The following is a 21946-nucleotide window of genomic DNA, read 5'->3' on the forward strand; positions in this document are numbered from 1 at the left end:
AAATCTTGAGCTTCCAATATGCTGCCCAAACCTAACAAGCCAATCTTCAGGTCTCCAGGATGTGCCAGTTCATTTGTTGGCAGTGGAAACTGTCATTGCTGCCTTGTTAGAAAGCTGGCCTTGCAGGGACCAGATCCCAGTGCTAGAAGAAAAGCCACTAGGCATGCAGGCTGGGGAATAAGCAGCTGTGATTCACTCTTTACTCTTACTGTGCCATAACTTGAGTTACTACCCAACATAAAGGTAAAGGGACCCCTGACTGTTAGGTCCAGTCGCAGACGACTCTGGGGTTGCGGTGCTCATCTCACTTTACTGGCCGAGGGAGCCGGCATACAGCTTCCGGGTCATGTGGCCAGCATGACTAAGACGCTTCTGGTGAACCAGAGCAGCGCACGGAAATGCTGCTTACCTTCCCGCAGGAGTGGTACCTATTTATCTACTTGCATTGCATGCTTTCTAACTCCTAGGTTGGCAGGAGCAGGGACCAAGCAATGGGAGCTCACCCCGTCACAGGGATTCGAACCACCGACCTTCTGATCAGCAAGCCCTAGGCTCTGCGGTTTAACCCACAGCACCACCTGCGTCCCTACTACCCAACATACGTGCACACAAAAAGAAAATACATGAGAAAAGGTGGTATGTGAAGGGCCAGATGATATGCTGCAGTCAATGAAACGTATTGAAATATAATTCAGAAATTCCAGGTTTTCTAAAACCGGACAGTTAAGAAGAAGCACACTCGCTTGGTGTTCCCTTACTGAGTACCTAGTGCCAGCTGGGTTGCATTTGGGACACAGGGGAGCACAGTTCCAATCCTGTGTCCACTGTGCACTGTAGAGAAGTGAGCAAAATTTGCCAGTTTCATAGCCTCTTTCAGAAAATCATGTTGTTGTATTTTTGCAAAAATCCACCAGGTTTTATTCAAATATGTTCTGAACAAGCAGAGAGCATGCATTTCTCTCAATGACTTGCACCAAAACAGAGAAGCTAAACATATCTAATCACTGGAATGAGTGGGGGCTTGTTTCCTGCACCAGACCTGGGGGGAACAGGAGCAGTGGAAGCACATGTCCCTGAGAAGTTTTCCAATTTCACGTGTCCATTTTACACAGTCTGGAAAAATCTGAGCTGGGGAACTATCCTTAATCCTCATGGATCCACAGCAGGAAATCCCAGCTTCCTCTCCATACAGTTTTCAATTTCTTCAAACAGTTCTCACCAAGTTGGGGGGGGATTGACTCCTGTTTCCAGAAGTGCAAAAACAGGAGCAGACTTCCTCAAAAAAAAGGTTTGAGGTACCTCCATAGTGAACATGCGCAGCAGCTGATAGATCAAAGAAGACCCCACAATGGATAATGCACACCCCCCCCATTTGCTCACTTGTTGCAATGTTGTTTTAGATGCTTTTTGTAGCTGTCATCGTGTAAGACAATCTCTGGATTGCAGGTGGTGAGCCAGTCAGCATTCTTGATCTCAGGGAGCAACATCTGGTTCTTGGTTTTCTTGCCTTTCCTTCCTCTTGGCACTGGGGCTGATAAGCCTGCAATAGGCGGGGGGAAGAATCATGAGCATCACTGCAGACTCAACATGGCTCTATAGCAGATCTATGGCCAGATCTTTTATCTCCTCATATGAACTGTGACAGATGAGCAGGGCCCTCCACCTGTCATGTCATCTGGCATCATGATGACATCAGGTGACTGAAAAGTGGGTGATTCCGCCCACCTGCTGAAGTTGGGCCACAGGGGAGTGGGGATAGGGGTCTGCTTCTATCATGGCCCCATGGGAAATACACAGGAGAAATAGCACTCCTGCTCTCTACACGGTTCTGTGCAGGACTGAACTCCCTGCTCATTAGCTGATGAGCAGGGGATCAAATACTGCTGCTTTGTCTGCATGTGCCAGTTCCCAGCAGGGAATCACAGGAGAATCGCAATAGATAACTGCTCTGTGTTCAGTCTTAAATCTTTTCACACCATGTCTCTATGCAAGTAATGCAGCTCTGATCTGAGAAGTGTCTTTGTTGCAGATTACAAATGAAGGTTCATTCACTAAACGGAGGACTTAAAACTTTTACACTTTATTAGCAAGTGCTTTATTAGCTAGAAAAGGACCCCATGTCGGAAGTTTTTATTTAGCTCCTACTTTCATTGCATTGAGGTAAAGCTGAAACTTAAAGGAGGTGATAAAACAACAACAAAATGAGCTTATTGTACCTGAATGGTTCTGTAGGGCCTGGTTCTGTCCATCCTTTGTGGGAGTGATCAAATCCCAGATAAAACTCTTTATCTTCTCATCTCCCTTATAATGTCTGACACAGTAGACTAGGAGTGCTCGGCAGATCATTTCCATGTCTTTCTCGTTGAGATGCCATTTAAACCGGCCATGGGTCAATATGTCTTTCCAGCGCCCCCAGCTTGAAAAACACGAGATGTATCTTACATACTAATAAGGACCCTTGGCGCTTTTCCAGCATCTTCCCACACTGCACTTTATCAATGAAGCCTGGCCAGGCTCAAGAAAAGGAAGAGAGACTCATAGAAAGGGAAACTATAGAGGAAAATGAGCAGGGTATTGCTAAAGGAGGGATCCTCATCACTGGTTCTGGATTTTGGACCCAGAAGTATTTATTCCTCCCACAGATTTCCCTCTAGGCATTGCAGAAAATGCCATGGCTGATAAAATTTGGGAAATACTGGACACTTATTCTGCACTGAACACTTCACAGATTGCTCACACCACAGAACCCACCTTCTAGGGCCAGGATAATATGGGGCTGGGCTCCCAGGAAAAGCTTAACAAAAAGACACACCCAAATATAAGCAGGTTCTTCTCCACACGGAAACATTCTGCCCGTAGGTAGCGGCGCGTTCTTTCATTGAGGCGTCGCGAGCGTGTGGGTCTCTCATCGGAGTCGCTGTCTAGTTCAGAGAACTCCATAAGTTCATCCTCCTCAAAGGAATTGTAGTGTTTGGTCTGTTTACGGACACGGGGCCTATCAATCACGAGGCTCTCCTGTGAAGGGAAGGGAAAAGAAGAACAGATGTAACTACTTGAATCTGCACCCAAAGCTGCCTGGGATGGTTAACCATTTGTTTCTGAAACTGTAACATCTACAGATTTTTCAGAAGTAAGCACTGATATACATCTTTTTTATATTAAAAAAAATCACAGCTGAAATTGCCATGAGTTGGTAAATCTATTTTTAAGAGTTGGCCGGAGACAAAACTGAGACTGTGCACCTGCCCTCCACTTTCCTGTTTTTCAGAGCGACTCTTTTATTCTCTCCGCCCACGTTCATTATTGTACGTGTGTTATGTTATGGCAGGAAAACAAGAAGAAAATATCTCAGTGGTCTGTTGCATAGCATTATTCCCTCTGTTGTGGCTTCTTTTGCCCTAGCTGGAGTATTAGAAGGCATTATCCTTAGGCTACATTTTAAAGCCTCTCCCCATATGAACCAACCCGGACCCTGTAATGATCATCTGAGGCCCTTCTTCATGTGCCTCCTCTGTAAGAGGTCCAGAGGATGGCAACACGAGAACAGGCCTTTTTCTGTGGTAGCACCCTGTTTGTGAAATGCTCTCCTCGGGGAGGCCTGCCTGGTGCCTTTGTTACGTATCTTTAGGCACCAGGCAAAAATATCCAGCTTCTCCCAGGCCTTTAGCTATTAAAACAATATATGGCCTTTTAAACTGGAGGGGCGGGGTATTGCTTTTGTTTGTTATTATTTATGCATTTTTGTGGTTTTATATTGTAAACTGACCTGTGATCCTCGGATGAAGGGCGGTATAGAACTTTAATTAATAAATAGGGCAGACACCAGAGATGACTGGTTCTGCCTGAGGTAGCTGGACCATACTGAACCAGTTGTTTGACTGAGCAAGCAGGTACAGCAACTGGGCTCAGGAGGTGGCAGCCGCGTATGCTGTTTTTCTTCCAGGGAGCTGAACACTTCAGTGTTTATTCCTCCCCACAAAAAAACGCAGCAACCACACTCTTGTTTTCAGTGCCTCCAACTAAGAAGACTGACTGTGATGGCTGGAGCCACCTAATACCTTTCAAAGGCGGGGGAAGGGGGGGGGAGTTCCTTTCCCTTTAACAGCAGCAACTATCTGATAAGCAAGCATGGAAGGAAAGAATGGGAGATATGGTATCCTTTTGGGGACGCAGTCTTGCCTTTGGCAGACTACAGGCAGCAAGAACAGGAATACTTTTAGTTGCTACAACTCACATCAGTATGAGAGAAGGACAATGCAAAGCTGTTGGACTGTCAAAATCCAAAGCCTGAACCATTGTCTGCATCTCTCCCTGGTCCAGTACAAAGTGATGGGTTCCTTTCATTCTATGCTCCTATGCAAAAGCCACAGCTGTCAACATGAGCTTAAAGACAAAAGGGGTGAACATCCACCTCCAGTATTTTGAAAATACAGGTATTAATTTGTTAATGGTGAATTCATCAGAACTTTACATGAAACCTGAAAACAGCACTCTTTTCAAACAAAATGGTGAATGGTGGTTGTAAAGGTAATACAACTTAAAGAGATATAAAATATTTGTTTGTAATGAGGTTTCCCTCCAATGTCTGCTGTTTATATTGGCGTGTGCAGATTTTTCACCTTAAAAACAGCAATGTTAAGGAAATCAGCAAAAGAAAAAGAAATGGTAGAAAATAGTAGATCAGGTTTTAAAGAAAAAGACTTTAATTATATGCTTGAATTTTACATTCTTACAATGTCAGTTGATTTGATTTCGCAGCACAGAGCATCTAAATTGCTAAGTGTGGGAGCTGAGGATAAATTGCATCTGGCGCTCAATTTAGAGACTGGTTTAAAATTGAAAGGCTGTTTAAAACTGTACCCAGCTTCATTCAGAATGTTAATACTAACTTCAATCACTGTGTTTTGTTTTATGATGCATCTTGAAGATGTAACGTTTACTTGATTTAAAAAGTTCTCTTTTCTCCTCTGGATTTTTAAGTGACAGTGTTCTATCTTATATTGGAAAATTTTATGCAAGTGTGTGTGTGTGCCTTCACATGTGCACCGTCATGCAAACATATGTATTGTAGACATACATATGTAGTAAGTAAATGTTTTTCACACTACACATCAGTTCATTACTATAGGCCACAATTCTAAGCAAGTTTGCTTGGAAGTAAAATCAACAGGACTTGCTTTGCATTAAATACCCCAGGCTACACTGAAGGAAGTGGCTGAAAAGAAGGAAGGCAGACAGATGCAAATCTATACACTTAAAACAGACTTCTTCACCCTGAGATGAAGAAGAATAAAGTTTAATTTTAAATAAACTAAAGCTTAGGTTGTTAAGAAAAACCAAAGTTGGGTCCAGTGAATGACTGGGGAACACTTTGCTAAAGCTAAGCCACTATAGACCTTATCAGTTCCTTGGAATGGGAGACTACTAGACTCTTCATGTATGAATTAGAAACAATTAAAATAAATAAGTACTTTTTCGTTTGATACTTATGACATACCAGGCATTGCTAGAAAATTTGAAAAAGGAATGGGCTTTAACTTACAATAGCTCTCTCAACACATAAGACAGACATAACTTAAATCTACAAGTTGTGTCAGATGCACTTGCTAGTCAAAGCTATCAGCTGAATAAAGTTATTAGAATCTGATATGCTGACTCAGGGCCAGGTTGTACTACTGTGCCGTACCTGAGTGGGTCAAAAAAACTGCTCAAACAGGACAACCCTCAGACCAAGAACCTCCGCATGAATTTATAGTATTAGAAAGGATTCTAAGAATCAGGTTCAGGAAAGGGATGGCATGACCCAAGTTCCTGCAGAAGAGATGTTCAGATGATCTGCATCAAGCTCCTGTCCTCCATTATACACTAACAGTAGCCCAAAGCACCATTGAATAGAGCTTGCTGCAAACAGTTATGTAGGTGTATATGTTTGTGCATGCATTTTATTTCCAGTTCCAAAATAGTAACATCATAATTACCTTCTCATTTTTTGCATCTGTATCCAGCTCTGCTATTTTTGCCCATTTCTGCCAGAAGTTGGGATCATCTAATGAAATGTCAGTTCTGTTTCCGGAAGCAACAAAACTGGCCTGGGAGGGAAATGAAAATTAACAGACTATACCTCACACAGCAGCAGAACAAAGGAGAGCCATGAATCCTTTATGCAGAACCACTCAGAAAGAAACCACACAAATTTGTACAGACAAATAATTTGGTAGTTAAATTAGAGAATGCCCAGGAATTGGCTTTCTCCAACATGCTGGGGATGTTAGGCCCTGGGATAAACAATATGTGATTAGGATTTCTAAACGGTGTTTTTTTCTGGATATTTATACATACTAGGCATTGCATTTAGCAGGTTGGTTTCAAGAAATCCAGCTTGTTAGCCAAACATATGGTTGATACATATAGACAGAGGTGAGAAACAAACACAGTGTCTCACCCCCAGAACTCTCTTGGTGCCAATTCTCTGCTATGCAACACAGACTACAACGTGATTCCCAAGACCCCTTGGACAAACATCTCACTAATATAGGGAAGGCAAGGAGCATGGCTGGGGTCACACAGGGCCTGTGTCAATGGTCAGTATCATTGGCATCCCACACCCCACCAGAGGGTTCACTGACAAGACCCCCATGAACCTGCTGTGCTAAGAAGGTAGAATAACTGAGGGAGGCAGTTGCTCCAGTGTCCTGGAGCCAACACCAGAGTCACAAGGCAAATGCTAGATAGAAACAATTCATACGACTATTCAGTCTAATGATTCAGCTCCGTCAAACACATAAGAACAACATAAGACAACCCGGATGGTTGCCAGATTCTGTGTACAGATCTATAGGCGCAGACCATCCCCCAACCCAAACTACTTCGTTAAGAAAATCCCCAAACTCGGTTCCATGGGTGACTCTGGGTCATCTCTCTGCGGTAAGGTAAAGGTAAAGGTACCCCTGCCCATACGGGCCAGTCGTGACCGACTCTGGGGTTGTGCGCCCATCTCACTTAAGAGGCCGGGGGCCAGCGCTGTCCGGAGACACTTCCGGGTCACGTGGCCAGCGTGACAAAGCTGCTCTGTCGAGCCAGCACCAGCGCAGCACACGGAAACGCTGTTTACCTTCCCGCTATAAAGCGGTACCTATTTATCTACTTGCACTTAGAGGTGCTTTCGAACTGCTAGGTGGGCAGGAGCTGGGACCGGAAGACGGGAGCTCACCCCGCCGCGGGGATTCGAACCGCCGACCATGCGATCGGCAAGTCCTAGGCACTGAGGTTTTACCCATAGCGCCACCCTCGTCCCTCTCTTAAAGTTTTAAGTGTCTATACGCTTATCACATTTATAAATTTTAAATTTATTGTTGTACATTGTTTTAAATGTTTGTTTTCCTTCTGGGATTGTACCCCAAGTGTGTTTTATAAGCTGGTCTCTGACCGTAATAATTTATCTATATTATCTATCATTTATCCATCTATCTATCTATCATCAATCTATCATAAGAACATAAGCAAAGCCTGCTGAGTTAGGCCAATGGCCCATCTAGTTCAGCATCCTGTTCTCACAGAGGCCAGCTAGGTGCCCGTGGGAAGTCTGCAAGCAGGACTCAAGTGCAACAGCACTCTGCCCAACTGTGATTCCCAGCAACCGGTTTTCAGTGCCTCCAACAGGGAGGTTTGAACACCTTCTCCTCTTCTTTGTTACTCATACCCACTGTCCAATTGTAATTCTGATTCATAATTGTATTTCTCTGTATTTCTTTAGCAGACACCTTTAGTGTCACAGGAAGAAGGTAGCATTCTAATAGTCTGAGAGTCCTTAACCAAGAAGGCAATGAAACCAGAAAAGAAGCTCAACCTTTACAAAAACAAATGCCTGTGAGAATCAGAGGGGGTTGCAGAAAATAACGGAGCAGAGCACAATCCCATTCTTCCCAAAGGCATGCTCTCATATGCCTGCACGCTACTGAAAAACTAAGAGGACTATTGCAGGCTCAGCTGGTTTTTGCCCCCCAGCAAACTATATACACCAACCTTGGAAAATGTGGAGCCTTTCCCTTCAGTCTGGATAGTGATGGTCTGGGTTCTGCGTTGCAGTATTTGGTCAATATCTTCCTCACAGAACTTGGAGCCTTCGTCTTCTTCATCCATCAAAGCCCCGTAAGCGCCTTTTCGCAATAAATCTTCGACCTCCATTTTTGAGAGCTGCTGCACCTTCCAAAGAGCCAAACAAAAAGAAAAGAGAACCCCACCTTGGACAGCGAACAGAAAAAAAAACTGGCAACTTCAAAAAGTAGGTTCTGGGATAGCTCAGTCAGAAGAGCATCAGACTCTTAATCTCAGGGATGTGGGTTCAAGCCCCACGTTGGGCAAAAGATTCCTGCATTGCAGGGGATTGGACTAGATAAACCTCAGGGTCCCTTCCAACTCTGTGATTCTATGAAGTCTACAGAAAGGAATGAAAATTAGCAGACCCAAAGGTCATGGTTCCAAAAGGCCTCCTTACCCCATTGTTGCTCCCCTTGCGATTTATGTCCTGCAGCACCGCTTTGTCCAAGCCTAGCTTCAAGCTGGCCTTGTCAAACATCTCCCGCTCGTAAGAGTTCCTAGTGATGAGGCGATAGACCTTCACTGCCTTGCTTTGGCCTATCCGATGGCAGCGAGCCTGAGCCTACAGGAGAGAGACAAGGAAGGCATCACTGGAGAACTGGCAGATCTGGAGGAAGCAAGGGAGCTTTCTCCATCCACATCACCATCAAAATCCTTCCCCCACCACCTCCCTTAACCCTCTCATAACTGCATCTGAACCCATCAGGTGGAGGAAGAACAGCCATGCCAAGGCTTCCCAGTATAAAAGACCGTAATAGACACCACCATAAGACTCACAAACCGTAAGACTCAGAAACAACCAAAGCATTTCCAAATCGGGGCATATTAGAGTTTACTTTTATTGTTGGGAAAACTTTTATGAGTACAAAACCCTCTGAAAACTAAAAATGCATGTACACCTGAAGCTGGAAGAGATACCCTATTGATGTGGAAGAGATGGGAGTGTCAGGTTCATGCCCCTTCAAGCACCCTTTTGCCTTCTGAGCAGTGAGTTCCACATTTTTCATGGTCATTCTACATAGCCTCTGTTCCCACAGACAGCCACAAGCTTTTAGCCAGACCTTTGGACCTTGTGGTCCCATCTCAGAGATTTTGGCAGTACCTGCAGATCGTTTTGTGGATTCCAGTCCGAGTCAAAGATGATGCAGGTGTCAGCAGCAGTAAGGTTGATGCCCAGCCCTCCTGCCCGTGTACAGAGCAAGAACACAAAGCGGTCTGAATCCGGCTTGCAGAAGCGGTCAATGGCAGCCTGGCGTAAATTCCCACGCACCCGCCCATCAATGCGCTCATAGGTGTACCTGTGTAAAGAGGGAGGCATAATAGGTCACCTTGGGAATAGTGCAAAAAAGGAGCAGCAGCACCGCAGAACCAGGACTTTCTGCCTCCAACTGTGGCCAAATTAGCAACAGAGCTGTGTTGGTAAAGCTAAGCAAACCCAGTTTCCTTACTCTGGTGTTGTGGAAAAGAGCAATGGCCATGAAGCAGCCATCCCTGTTTCAAATCTCAGTCTAGCTATGAATTCTTTGGGAGACTTCAATCACGCCAACCTTACCCCAATCTCTACAATATAAAGAGAATACTGCTGGCCTATGTTACAGGCTTGTTGCCAGGATTGTTGAGGCATTGTGGATGGAATGCTTTGCAGCCATGCTCTAAAGTGCTAAAATATCACCACCACCACCACCATCTGTATCTGTTTTTGTTTTTTTAAATAGACATGCATAGGATCTAGGAGTTACTCTGATATCAGCAAATACACCTGGTACTCCAAGACCAAGCTGGTCCCCTATAATAATCCCCCAGTTTTACCCAAAGCCCACTTTCCCCCCCAGGGCTTTCTATGTAAGATGTTCTCTGATACCAATAGTCAAGAAGTAGTAAAGCAACTAGATTACTATGCAAAGAGCTGGAAATGTATTTCAAATAGGCACTAGTACTACATGTTAAAAAAAAAACAACTATTCAGTCTCCGAGGTCCCAGATTAAAGTTCTAAGCACCAGGCAACTTAAAGCCCAGGATTTTCCCAACTGTGATGTGCTACTTCTTGTGCGACTTCTAGCAGCCTTTGTCACATTACAGAAAGCAGCTGGAATAAGATTTGAGACGGTAGCTGCAAGTGTGCTGCTTAGAGAGTGGGTCTCCACCAGGGAGGCACTTTTAAGCCAGCAGCGGCTGGTTCACTCAGAGAAGAAGGTGTGCACTACAGAACTGATAAACTGCAGGAGGGCTGCTGGAGCCATCTAGTCTCACAGTGAGAAAGCAACTACATAGATACAGATCACAGTGAACTGCTATGATTTCCAGAGGGGCTGCCACATAACTCTGTTGCAGCCTTGTGGCAACTTAAGCACTAACTAATGTGTTAGCGCACAAGCTTTCATAGACTGGAGCCCACATCATAAAAATGGGACTCTACTCCACAAAATCTTACGCTATAATAACTGTGTTAAACCTTTTAAGGTGCCACAAGACTTTACCGCATGACAACGAACTTAAAATGACTGGACTGCTTCTTAATTAGGAACAATTAAGAAGCTGCCTTATACCAGATGAAACTATTTGTCTATTTAGCCCTCTACTGTCTATTGTGATTAGCAGTGACCAATCGATCCTATTTTTCACAGGGGATGACAGGAATTGAACCTGGGACTATCTCCATGCAAGGCATGTGTTCTACCACTGAGCTATGGTTTCTTTCCTCTATGGGTACTGAATTCTCAGTAGGGACTGCTATCCCGCATGGTAGTGGTTCAAGTCAGATTGTGACTCAAATAAACAGAGAAGAATGGATCCAGAGAAAGTGAGTTATGACAGCTGCAAGGGATGGAGGGTTTGTGCTTGCTTTCACAACACAGCTGTTCCCTTCCTGCCTCCAAGGGTAAAGGAAGAGAATCTATGGGGAAAGAGAAAAACAATAAGAGGATGAAGGAGAGGATCTAGGCAGAGGGGGAGAAGAAAATGGTATATATGAGTGCACTGGAAGATGACAGTAAGCCTAGCAGCTTAGCATGCTCTGGAAGGATATCACTGATCCAGGTGATGCTCTGTGGTGCGAGCTCTTGGGCTGTACTGACCGCCTCTGGATGAGATAATCCTCCAGGATATCAAGGCAGCGCACCATCTGGGAGAAGATCAGCACCTTGTGCCCGCCTGCAATCAGCTTCGGCAGCAGCTTATCAATCAACACCAGCTTGCCTGCTGCCTGGATCATCGCCTGTAGCTGGAAGTCAAGAGCATCTGGACTGTGGGTTTTACGGAAATCCTCCAGGATCTTCTCCTCTGCCCCTGGCCCAGAGAGAGAGAGGGGTGGGTGGGAAATTCACCAGTGGTTCAAGGTTCATAATCAACTCCCAAAGCACCCCTAGCACATTATTGCTTTGTTTTGGTGCTGCTCATTATTTACCATGGAGACTTTGGTAAAGGAACTGTGATGGGGGTGCAGGAGGCAGTCCTTATACCTCTAGGCCAAGGGTGGGGAACCTGTAGTTCTCCAGATGTTGTTGACCAGAACTCCTCCCGTCCCCGCTGTTGGAACCATTGATGGCACCATCACCCCCTAAGGAAACACCCGATTCATCTGCAAGTTGCTACGGTAACTCTTGCCACTTCACTACGGGTGAGGAAACTGCAGCAGCATCACAGGCCAAGTGTGCTGAAGTACCCAGATTCCAGCCCCACCCCTTACCATTGATGAGGTAGGGGTGGTTGCAGCACTTGCGCAGCTCCATCATGGTGTTGATGAGGTTAGGCATGTTGTGCTGGTTAGCACCCTTGGACAGGAAGCTGAAATTCTTCTCCAGGATAGCCCGGTAGTATTTCTTCTGGATGTTGGTCAGTTCTACCTCAATGATGGTCTCCTGCTTGGGTGCTAGGTTCTTTTCCACATCGTCTTTCAGCCGTCTCAGCATCATGGGTTTCAGGAGAGACTGGAGCTTTTTTACCTACCAGGATCAAGAAGAAAGATAATCCATTAACATTGCATGGGATCTCAGCTCAGACAGCAACTCTGGAACTTCACATACAAAGGCTCTTCATATGCCAGACCTAGCATACTGATTAAGGAAGCAACTGCCCAGAACTCAGACATGCAAATTCTAAGATGTCAGGGCAAAGCCCACTTACTGCTCTTTTGTGAGCCTCAAGCAGGGAAAGTAGCATATGCAACAAATATGCCTAGTTGGGAGAAAAGTGGTACATACTATTATTACTATTATATATTTATTTATACTCTGATTTCTTCCTGTCAGGGACTCAAGGCGGTTTACAGATAAAAGCAACTAAAAACGGGGGGGGGGGGGGGGGGGAAGAATCATTGAAACACACATGCCCTACTGAAGTGAGCCCCGGCTCAGCACACCAGCTGAGAGTCAATCCTGCAACCTTTCCTATTTACCTGTTCCTCTGTCTTGAGGTCCCCAAACTCTTCCAGGAAAGCCGTCTCAGATGGGAACTGCTGTGGCTCCAAGAAGTTCAGCAGGCTGAAGAGCTCCTCCACCGAGTTCTGCAAGGGTGTCCCAGTCAGGAGCACTTTGTGTTCCTATTTGCCATGCAGGGAGAGATCAGGACAGGACACTTGCTGAGGCAACAGGATGGACAGGGCGCTAACTCCTGCATTGTGGCCCTGCAGTGCTTTTGCTTCTGGAGCAGAGGCAGCTGGTGACAGGTCACTCTGCCAGCCAAAGGGTCTGCTTTCAGCTCTTGGAGAAGCCAGCTTCTCATAGACCATTCTTACATCTTTACAGCCAGCACCTGCCCTGCCCAAACCATTGCCACCTGAGGGAGAAGCAAACATTCTATTGCGAGCCAGATGGCTCCAAGCCATCTTCCTACAGGAAAGCACTCAACTTCCCAATCTGCCTGCTATAGAAAATGCTAAGAGTCCACAAGTTTTGACTGATGGTTTCATCCAGACACAGTGACTCTCCTAAGGGTATAACTGGAAAAGCTATGCTATGGTATGCCTCTGGTGTGCATGAGAGACATGCAGCACATAGCTAGAAGGCTGCTAGAAGTTCCCATTCAGAGCCATGCAGGGACAAAGCACAATTACCGTATTTTTCGCCCTATAGGGCGCACCTCGGGTTTTTTTTTTGGGGGGGAATAAATAATTTTTTATTCCCCCCCCCAGCCGCGGGGCTGGGGCAGGAGAAGCCCGAGCTTCCCCCGACCCCAACCCCCAGAACAGGCTGCTGCCGGCAAGCCTTGCGAGCCTGCGGCAGCTCCTGCCGGGCTTCCAAGGCTTGCGGATAGCTTCCTGAAGCCTGGAGAGCGAGAGGGGTCGGTGTGCACCGACGCCTCTCGCTCGCAAGGCTTCAGCAAAAGCCTGCATTCGCCCCATAGGATGCACACACATTTCCCCTTCATTTTTGGAGGGGAAAAAGTGCGTGCTATAGGGCGAAAAATACGGTATCTTGGGCAAACCTCAGGACATGTGTTGTGCAACTGTGGAGTAGGATCCTGGCCACAGTACAGCAATTGAAATTGGTGTGCACGTGCACAGCATTCAGTAACCTCGTACCAGGGTTGGATTCCCACAGTGCACAGAAGAAGAAATTCAATTTGGAAAGCCTCACCAGAGACATGAGTTTCAGTCCTTCCAGTAATTTGCAGTTCCTGTTCTTGAGCCGATGGGCCTCATCGATTACCACACAGCGCCACTGGATCTTCTTCAGCTCTGGGCAGTCAGCCAGGATCATCTCAAAGGTGGTGATGACTACATGAAATTTGAAGAGCCCTGAAAGAGGATTGCCCTGGAGATACCAAAACAAGATGGGAGAGTTTGCTAGCAGCTAGGACTGCTCAGGTAGCAGGAGTCCCTCAAGTTCTTGACTGAGGCACCTGGTGCCTGAAAAGTGCCAGTCAAGCTCAACAGAAAGGGACTTGCAAGCTCCACTTAAAACAGAGGCCATGGAACTACATCACCAGTAATCTTCTCCTTACTCAGCAGTTGCCCATACCTAGCATAACTCCACTGTTCACTGAGCATACCCATAAGTAGAGAAGGGGAACTATTAATTGCACCTGGAGTCTGCATCTATAACTGAAGGACAAGCAGCCCTTCCCAATTAGGTTTCTCCCCCAAGGTATCCAGGTGGTAGAGCCCCACTCTCTGCTTTCTGAAAGTTTTGTTCAATTCTGACAGTGGGGGAAGGTGCAGCCTGAACCTCACTTTCAGAACCTCCCAAACATGTGCCGCTACTGAGTCAGCTGCACCACTCACACTACCCTCAACTACTCTAAATTACAAGTGGACTGGTCATGTTGGCTGTGTTTTATTTCCACTGTCAGAGGTAGGTTGTCTCTGAATACCAGTTGTTGCAAATTGCACTCAGGTCTTGCTTGCAAGCTTCCCGTAGGTTTCTGGTTGGCCACCATGAGAACATTGGATGAGATGGACCTTTGCAGGGCTCTTAAATTTTGTTGTTGTTTTTCATGTACTCCTTGGTTTTAGATTCCCCAATGTAGTAAAGCCTCCCCACCCTGCTCCAGAGCATTGTTAGGAACCCTGCAGGCCACATTCCCAACGGAAGTTAAAAAACACACCCAGACACAGCAGTAGCAGCAAGAATTCCAGGGGTGCCTGGGGACCAGAGAGCATCACAAACCTGTGGATCCCGGTACACCATCTCATACTGCTGGATCATCTGGCGGCTTATCTGGCTGCCATGGTACACGATGGCATTCATCTCAGTCCACGTGCGGAACTCTCTCTCCCAGTTTGTGATTGTCGAGAGTGGGGCAATGATGAGGAATGGCCCCCGAAGGCCCATCAGGTATATCTCAGAGAGGAATGTAATGGACTGGATTGTCTTCCCCAAACCCATTTCATCAGCCAGAATGCAGTTCTTCCTATGGGAAACACCACAAGCAGGTATTACAATCCCTGGGAAGCACACAACTGAGCAAGGCCTCCTGCAGATGATTCCTGGCTTTAACACTGACAAAGTGTGTTACCTAGACAAGTTGTTTAACCTTCTGGCGCGCTTTCCCCCCACCTACTTGCTTCTTAAGCGTTCATGTCTACATCCCACGGAAATGAGTGCCAAATTAACTAGTACTGATGGTAAATAGCCTCAGACATTTGCAGCAAAAGCAGCATGTGCACACTGTATGGGGTTAGGTTCCCATGCTGCACGTTTCCAACAGTTGCACAGTTCTCCTGCCTCCACATTCCTAGCATAAGTTATAGGCACATTTGCTCCAGCTACCCTGCAAGTGACTAAGATGTCAAACCAATTAAACTATACACCAAATCAACAAAAAACATCCCCAAAACCCAGCTGAATGCTTGTAGCCTCTGAAATATGATAACGGCACCCCTTCAAACAACTCCTGTTGCTACTTCATTGTTACTGATGACATTTACCAAAGATGCCCCTGTGCCATCTGCAACTCACCTGTTGTACCAATTAAAGAGCAGCCAATTCATTCCTTCCAGCTGGTACTCCCGCAGTTGGTTGTTGTTCTTATAGTCCCGAGTTTTCACTAACTTTTGCCAGGACTCAGAGGCAGGACGCTCCTGGAGGGGGAAATAAGAAAGGAGTACAGTGACTAGTGCAAAGACTAATCTTATCATGGGAAAGATATTTTCATAATTGATTAGCACTTCTAACTAGTTCCCACATTCTATAGCAAGCTACATTTTGTGTTTATGGTATGGTACTGGCTATGGCAAAAGTGCCATGCACTCACAGATTCCCAAGGGCTGAAAGGGAAAACCTCATCATCAAATTCAACCCACCTACCTCTACTGGCAGCAGAAGGGGTGAACCTAAGTGATGGAAGCACATGTGTTCCATGCCAACTTTATGATGGCCAGAATGCTGTATTAGGCCAGAATACACTAGGAGCCTGATAAAGTAAAGACATGCAATGTGCTCATAAGTTTTCCCATAGTGGTTCAGGGCACAAAGAACAAACTAGGGCACTTACATCATTCAGATCACAGTGTGCCGCAGAACAGAAATGAACAGAACCCCTACAGAACAAGTAGTTCTGGGTGACTGAAGACACATCCTACAGGCAGAAGTTTTTTTGTTTTGTTTTTTAAAGTAAGCAAAAAGGGCTTGGGGAAAAACTCCTTACTGACCTATAATATGATACTCATTAGGATCTATAACACAATGGAACAATACCAAAAACCCATCCACACAAGTCATTCTAGGGAAGCATTTCATTTTTATCCCTCTGGCACAAACATATCCCACACATGACCCCATCCAGAGTTTCGGATTCCTTTGAGGAAAGCAACATTTGTTTATTTTTATTTATTACATGAAATTGTTCCTACACCAGCTATTTCAAAGGATGGAGGAAAGCTGAAAAGAGATATAGATCCATAAGCCATGCTACACAGCAAGGGACCTTCAAAGGGTTGGACTTTATTTAGAAGGCCACTGAAGTAGCCACAGCTCTGCTCAACATTAGCAGCACATTAAGGCACAGCTCCTACTCCATCCAGGTCTTCATAGAAAGGAGACAGAATATGAATCTTTCAGCACAATCCTATGCACAGCTGCTCAGAAGTAAGTCCAGTGGTATTTACTCGAAGGTAAATGTGTATAAGACTGCAGCCAGACAAACTGGTGAATAAATCCTCCTAATGAAGATGAGTGGAATACACTAGGAATTTATCAGAAACATAGAGGACTGCCTCACACCAGGTTGGACTACTTAGCCAACAATAATATTTTTTATTAAATTTATTTCACGTCCTTTCGCCAAAACAAGCCCAGGAAACAACGAAACAATAAAACAACACAATTAAAAATAAAATGAGCAAAAGCATTCTGTTCCCATATAGTGGAAAAGTAGACACCTATAGGAAGCCCAACAAGCCAGATGCGGAAAAAAATAATTGTTTCCCTTTGGAGAGTGTCTTGTTTTGTTTTGTGGGACCCAGGTCTTTTCCAATACAGTTTCATAATTTTACTTGTTTTATCATTGTAATGGCTTATCTCCTTTTTTAAACTGCATATTCTATTGTTGTAACCTGCCCTAGGGAGCTTATGGTGAAGGGCAAGCAAGGAATCACATACGCAATTAAGCAAAACAGCACTCTCCTATTCCCTTTTCCCAGCAACTAGGACTCAGCACAAGGCCACTGAAACTGGAGGTAATCTACAGACATCGTGACTATCAGTCACTCACCACTTCCATTTTATAAGCCTGACTGGATTTGCCTAATACAGTCCTCCTGGTTTTCAGGGAAGCTACTACCTATTTTTTACGGGGGTCAGCTCTGCTCATGTCAGTGAGCCATTAGTTACAAACTCATGTACCGAACACGACACCTACAAAGCATCTCTGCACCATCCAGCTGGAGCTCACAGCATAAAAGATATGAAGAGCCACTATCAAGCAACCACAAAATGATGATAAGCAGAAGATAATAACACTACATGAATAGCCAAGGCTAAACTAGCAGATGCTCTGTGAGACATCTGGATGAAAGTGGGGGAGGAAGGGCTGGAAAGAGAGGAAGGTTACTGCTGTGAGTTGAACAGCCTCAGCAAAAATATCAAGAGAAGATAAGGGTAGGAGCAACATCTTAAGAGAGAGCGCCAGGATTGAGAAGAACCTAACGCTAAAATTCATCAACACACAACATTTCCCTCCTTATTAAGCTGAAGTTTCTCTCTTAACTCTTACCAGGGATTTGATTTCTGGTTGGATTTGCAGAGAGAGAAACTCTTTGATCTTTCCAGGGTCGACATCTTCCTCCAGCTCCCAAGTGCTTTCCTCATAAGGCAATGAGCACCATTTCACCAGGTAGTGAGTCACCTCCTGCAACCCATGGAAAACAAAGGAGATGCAGAAAACAAGTGACAAAGCGCAAGTGACAGAATTCCTTTGGGAACCCTGTTCTGTACATATACCAAGAAAGCAAGAGCCTTAAGCAAATGGAAGCACATAAAAATCTGTTGCACAAATCCCTACAGAGAAGGAAACCAAGGATAAGGAAGGTTTGCATCAAGACCGATGGGAACTGAGTGCAGGGATGCTGGCAGATGCAACTGTACAACCAGCTATCATAAAAACATTCCTAAGGCAGAGGAGGGGCTGTTTTTTCTAAAAATAATAATAAAAAACTGCACATATATCTTAACTCAGGGGTGAGCAGAAGATCTTGGCCCAGTGATGGACCATTTGGTTGGTTAGTTAGTTCTTATCTTGAAGAAGCATGCATATTCAGAATATTTAAAAGCAATTAGTTATGCCCTCCACAGTGATGAATAAATTAGATTTGCGTTAAACAGCATGACTCAAATTAATCCACCCCCCCAAAAAACAGCTAATTCAAAGAAAAGGGAAGAGGTGAGTGGGTTGAAGCTGGGACATTTGCATGCAACAGATATACCCAGCATTAAATATCAGCACCTGGCATTCTTATCAGTGCCACACTACTGTGGCGCTCACACTGCACACACTCTATGGTCCGTCATGAAAACAAGAGGGATTAATAAGGAGCTGTCAACTGCAAGGAGCAACCATGCTAGAACAACATCTACCTCCCCGGTGTCAGAGTCCTTCGTGTGAGCCACCTCCAAAATTCTATCAACTTCTACGTAGTCTGGGTTGAACATATCTTCATCAGGCTGGCAGAAAAGGATACAAAACAACAGGACATACATCAAGACAGGGTAAAACTTGACTGAACAAAGTAAGCATTAAAACAATAGCTTCTGAAGCCATTAAGCCAGGATCTGTTGGATTATTGTGGTATAAGAAAGCCACACAGGCTGCCACAGGCCAGTAAAAAAGCATTAGTTGTCCGGTCAGTAACTTTGGGGAAGAGGGGATTAAAAAGGAAAATGGAAACCAAATCACCCTACTAAAAAAACCTTTTTTGCTCAGGCTTTCACCTTTCTAAAACAGTGAAGGTGCATAAGTTTAAGAGGGGTGTTCTCAGGCTATACTGAGGTTCGTTTGAGAGATGTGGATGGTATGTGGCAGAGAGAGCTTGAAATGCAAACCCCCCATACTTGGAGTATGCTGGCCCATTCTGCGCAGGGTCCAGCCCCCTTTGGGTCAAACTTGAAACAGGTTTGGGGCCCTGCCTCCAGTGCTAGTTCCTCCCTAAGCCAAAGAAGATTTTACCTTGCGGAAGGAAGTTGGGAGCCCAAAACAGAAAATGACACCCCACACATCATTTACCAGCTAAGAGCCTCTCTTGTCTGAAAGGAAGCTCTCTGCTGCCAACGTCTGCATCACCACCCTTCCTCAAGGTGATTTTTTCTTTTCTTTTTTTGTCTGCAGAAGCCTGTGCAGGATTATCAAGGAAGCGAGAGCAGCAGCAACAAACTGAATTAGGTTTCCTGAAAGTCCATAAGGTTTCTGAGTGTTCGACCAGGGCTTAACTGGAAGGGTCTTACACAGATGTAATGGAAAGCCACGAAGGGCCACAATGAACCATCAAGCCATCCTTTTCCTCTTCCTACTTGAGGTGAAAATTCCACAATGCATGCCTAAATACAAGCATGCAAATGTGTGGCATCCTGTTAAATCTAGCAAGGACACAAAGAGAGGAACATCCAAGATCATGTTCCCAAAAAAAGATTCTGGCTACCTTGGTTCTCATGGAACTGTTATGGGGCAAAATGTCATCAAACAGAGCTCTGCCCCATTCAAAATGCAGCAACTTCGCATTTTCAACTATCTGGGCCAATAGACAGGCTATGGATTAACTGACAGCTTATAAATAATGAGCAGGTGGAAACCAGCAGCTCTTTATTCTTGCCAGTGCTTCCTTCCTCTTTCTCTCTGTAACAGAGGTGCTAATTCAGGGAAGAAATGCAGAAATGTGATTGCTTATCACAGCAGTGTCTCTTTAAAAACCTCAATGGTTCTGCCACAAAAGAATATGGAAAGCAGTGTGGGAATTGGCTCTCACACTAGGAGACAGGAGGTGAGGACCCCAGTGCATCAAGCAGAGGAGCAGCTGCTCATCGCAGACAAAAGGGAATGATGTGGCACCTTCCACCAGAAACATTTCACACTTGTGCCAAGAACCTGTACAGACAAAGGGCTCAAAACTCCAAGGATTCGCAGCCGCAGTTAGAAAGCAATTTCAATTTCATATTGCTCTGATTTATACCCACCAGGGATGCATGGAAAAAGCTGCAGGTAGCAAGCCTGGCAAGAGCGATAAATTCATATTAAATTTCATTCTAAGTGAGACCAATCTACCTACAGAGCTCAAGCACATGTGCATATGCAAGTGTGTGGAAGAAGAGGCCTGGTGAAACTCTGGTCATTCCTGGAACCTCCTCTGAGGCAGCTGGGTCACAGCAGTGACAATGGGGGCCCTCCATACACGCACAAAGCTTGGTGATGCTGAGAAAAAGCACCCTTGGGTAATTAAGCCCTGACACACGACACGTCACATAATTCGAGGAGGGAGTGTCAGAGTAGCCCGCCAGGGTCAATGCTCACCTCAGTGAAAATGTGCTTCATCTGGGCCTGCTTATTGCGAAAACGCTTGATCTTCTGGGAGATGCGTGGGTCTTTCTCCAGCTCCTCCATTGTGGCCCATTTGCAGTGTAAGTAAGAACTGCAAACGAGCAGAAAACACCATAAAGGGCATGAAGAAACAGAGCTTGACCCCCCCTACCCCCCTCAAAACCCCCCCAAGGGAACACAATTCTAGGACATCATAAAAAACAGAGCCATAAAAGCCACAGGGTTGTATCCAATGCAGTGCTTCATAAAATGTCCCATCAGTGCCTGCGCAACGTGACTTCATCTCCCACTCCTCCCCCCCCCTAAACAACCCCTAGATCTCTAGATCTGTTCTAGAGGTTCCCACCAACCTTCTGGAGCACATATGGGAAGAACGCAGGGGGAGGAGTGGAGAGGGAGCCCCATCGTGCCAGTGGAAATCCCTTGTGCTGACAGGATGCATTAGTTGAATACTGCCCATAACCAGAAACTTAATGGGGGGAGGGTGAAACAGAACTGCATGGCAGATGAGCAGCACGTGTAAGCAATGGTCAATCTCACTTTCTAATAAAGATCACTCACTTGGAGTGGGGAATTAAAGGGAAGTTCAGGTCAAACTACAAATAAGGAAGTAGGCTGCAAGAAGCAGACCTTCTACCCAAGTGAATTGGGGGGGGGGGGTGTGTGAAGACTACAGGACAGCGGACCACTGAAGCAGCGAAACCGAAGACAAAGCAAGAAGGTGCAAGGAATTAGCACTTGTTCCCTAAAGACACAGCAGTGAGGTTGGAGTGAGTGGAAGGAACAAATGCATTATCATTGCGTAAACAAGCTGGAAAGAAGAAAAACCACATGCCATACATACAAATTGCGGTACTTTACGTAGAACTCTTCCTGCTCGTAAGTTGCTCCTCCTGGGTAGGTCTGGAACAACAGCAAGTGCTCAGTAAGCCTCATTTACATGGAAGAGTTACTAGGACCACACTGTACGGCCAGCGTGATCTCACCTGAACTGTTCTGCTCTGATCTAGCAGAACAGAGTGTAACAGACTCAAGCACCTTCCTGCATGATACATGGGAGGGCGAATGCTGGAGCCCAGTTGGCAAGAAGCACAGAGGTGGAGCAAGGGAAGGCAGAAAATTCTGTTTCCATCCCCAATCAGTAATGGAACTCTTGAGACTTTCAATAAACCTAGGCAGCAAGGAAGGACAATGCAGCATACAGGACCTAAGTCCGATACTAAATTTCCCCCATATGCTTCAGGAGCAGATAACACAGGCCACACAACACTGTCAATGGACAAGAACTGACCTCTTCTAACCCCAGGAAATGCACAGAACAGCCACTCCTGACAACTTTGTAAGAAAAGCCCTATCGCCAAGCAGACTGGAGACTGTCTTTAAAGC

General features: G+C 45.4%; 1 protein-coding gene across 7 annotated transcripts in view; it reads right to left on the reverse strand.

Moving 5' to 3' along the window:
* The window catches only part of CHD6 (chromodomain helicase DNA binding protein 6), a 107658-nt gene that overhangs the window by 19044 nt on the left and 66668 nt on the right, over positions 1-21946 (reverse strand). For 5 of the 7 annotated variants that reach the window (XM_079978693.1, XM_079978692.1, XM_079978695.1 and 2 more), the window contains 17 exons: positions 21405-21463; positions 20534-20651; positions 18610-18696; positions 17750-17884; positions 15496-15617; positions 14704-14947; positions 13672-13848; positions 12492-12635; positions 11784-12039; positions 11173-11383; positions 9200-9395; positions 8495-8659; positions 8023-8205; positions 5979-6089; positions 2813-3015; positions 2217-2416; positions 1381-1540 (listed from right to left, as the gene is read on the reverse strand). In XM_079978693.1, coding sequence (XP_079834819.1) covers positions 1381-1540; positions 2217-2416; positions 2813-3015; positions 5979-6089; positions 8023-8205; positions 8495-8659; positions 9200-9395; positions 11173-11383; positions 11784-12039; positions 12492-12635; positions 13672-13848; positions 14704-14947; positions 15496-15617; positions 17750-17884; positions 18610-18696; positions 20534-20651; positions 21405-21463 — 2771 coding nt within the window. The remainder of the gene's footprint in view (positions 1-1380; positions 1541-2216; positions 2417-2812; positions 3016-5978; positions 6090-8022; positions 8206-8494; positions 8660-9199; positions 9396-11172; positions 11384-11783; positions 12040-12491; positions 12636-13671; positions 13849-14703; positions 14948-15495; positions 15618-17749; positions 17885-18609; positions 18697-20533; positions 20652-21404; positions 21464-21946) is intronic. The other 2 variants (XM_079978697.1, XM_079978696.1) reach the window with 2 other exon arrangements.

The sequence above is a fragment of the Podarcis cretensis genome, assembly GCF_951804945.1.
Source record: "Podarcis cretensis genome assembly, chromosome: 6".
Taxonomy (NCBI): Eukaryota; Metazoa; Chordata; class Lepidosauria; order Squamata; family Lacertidae; genus Podarcis; species Podarcis cretensis.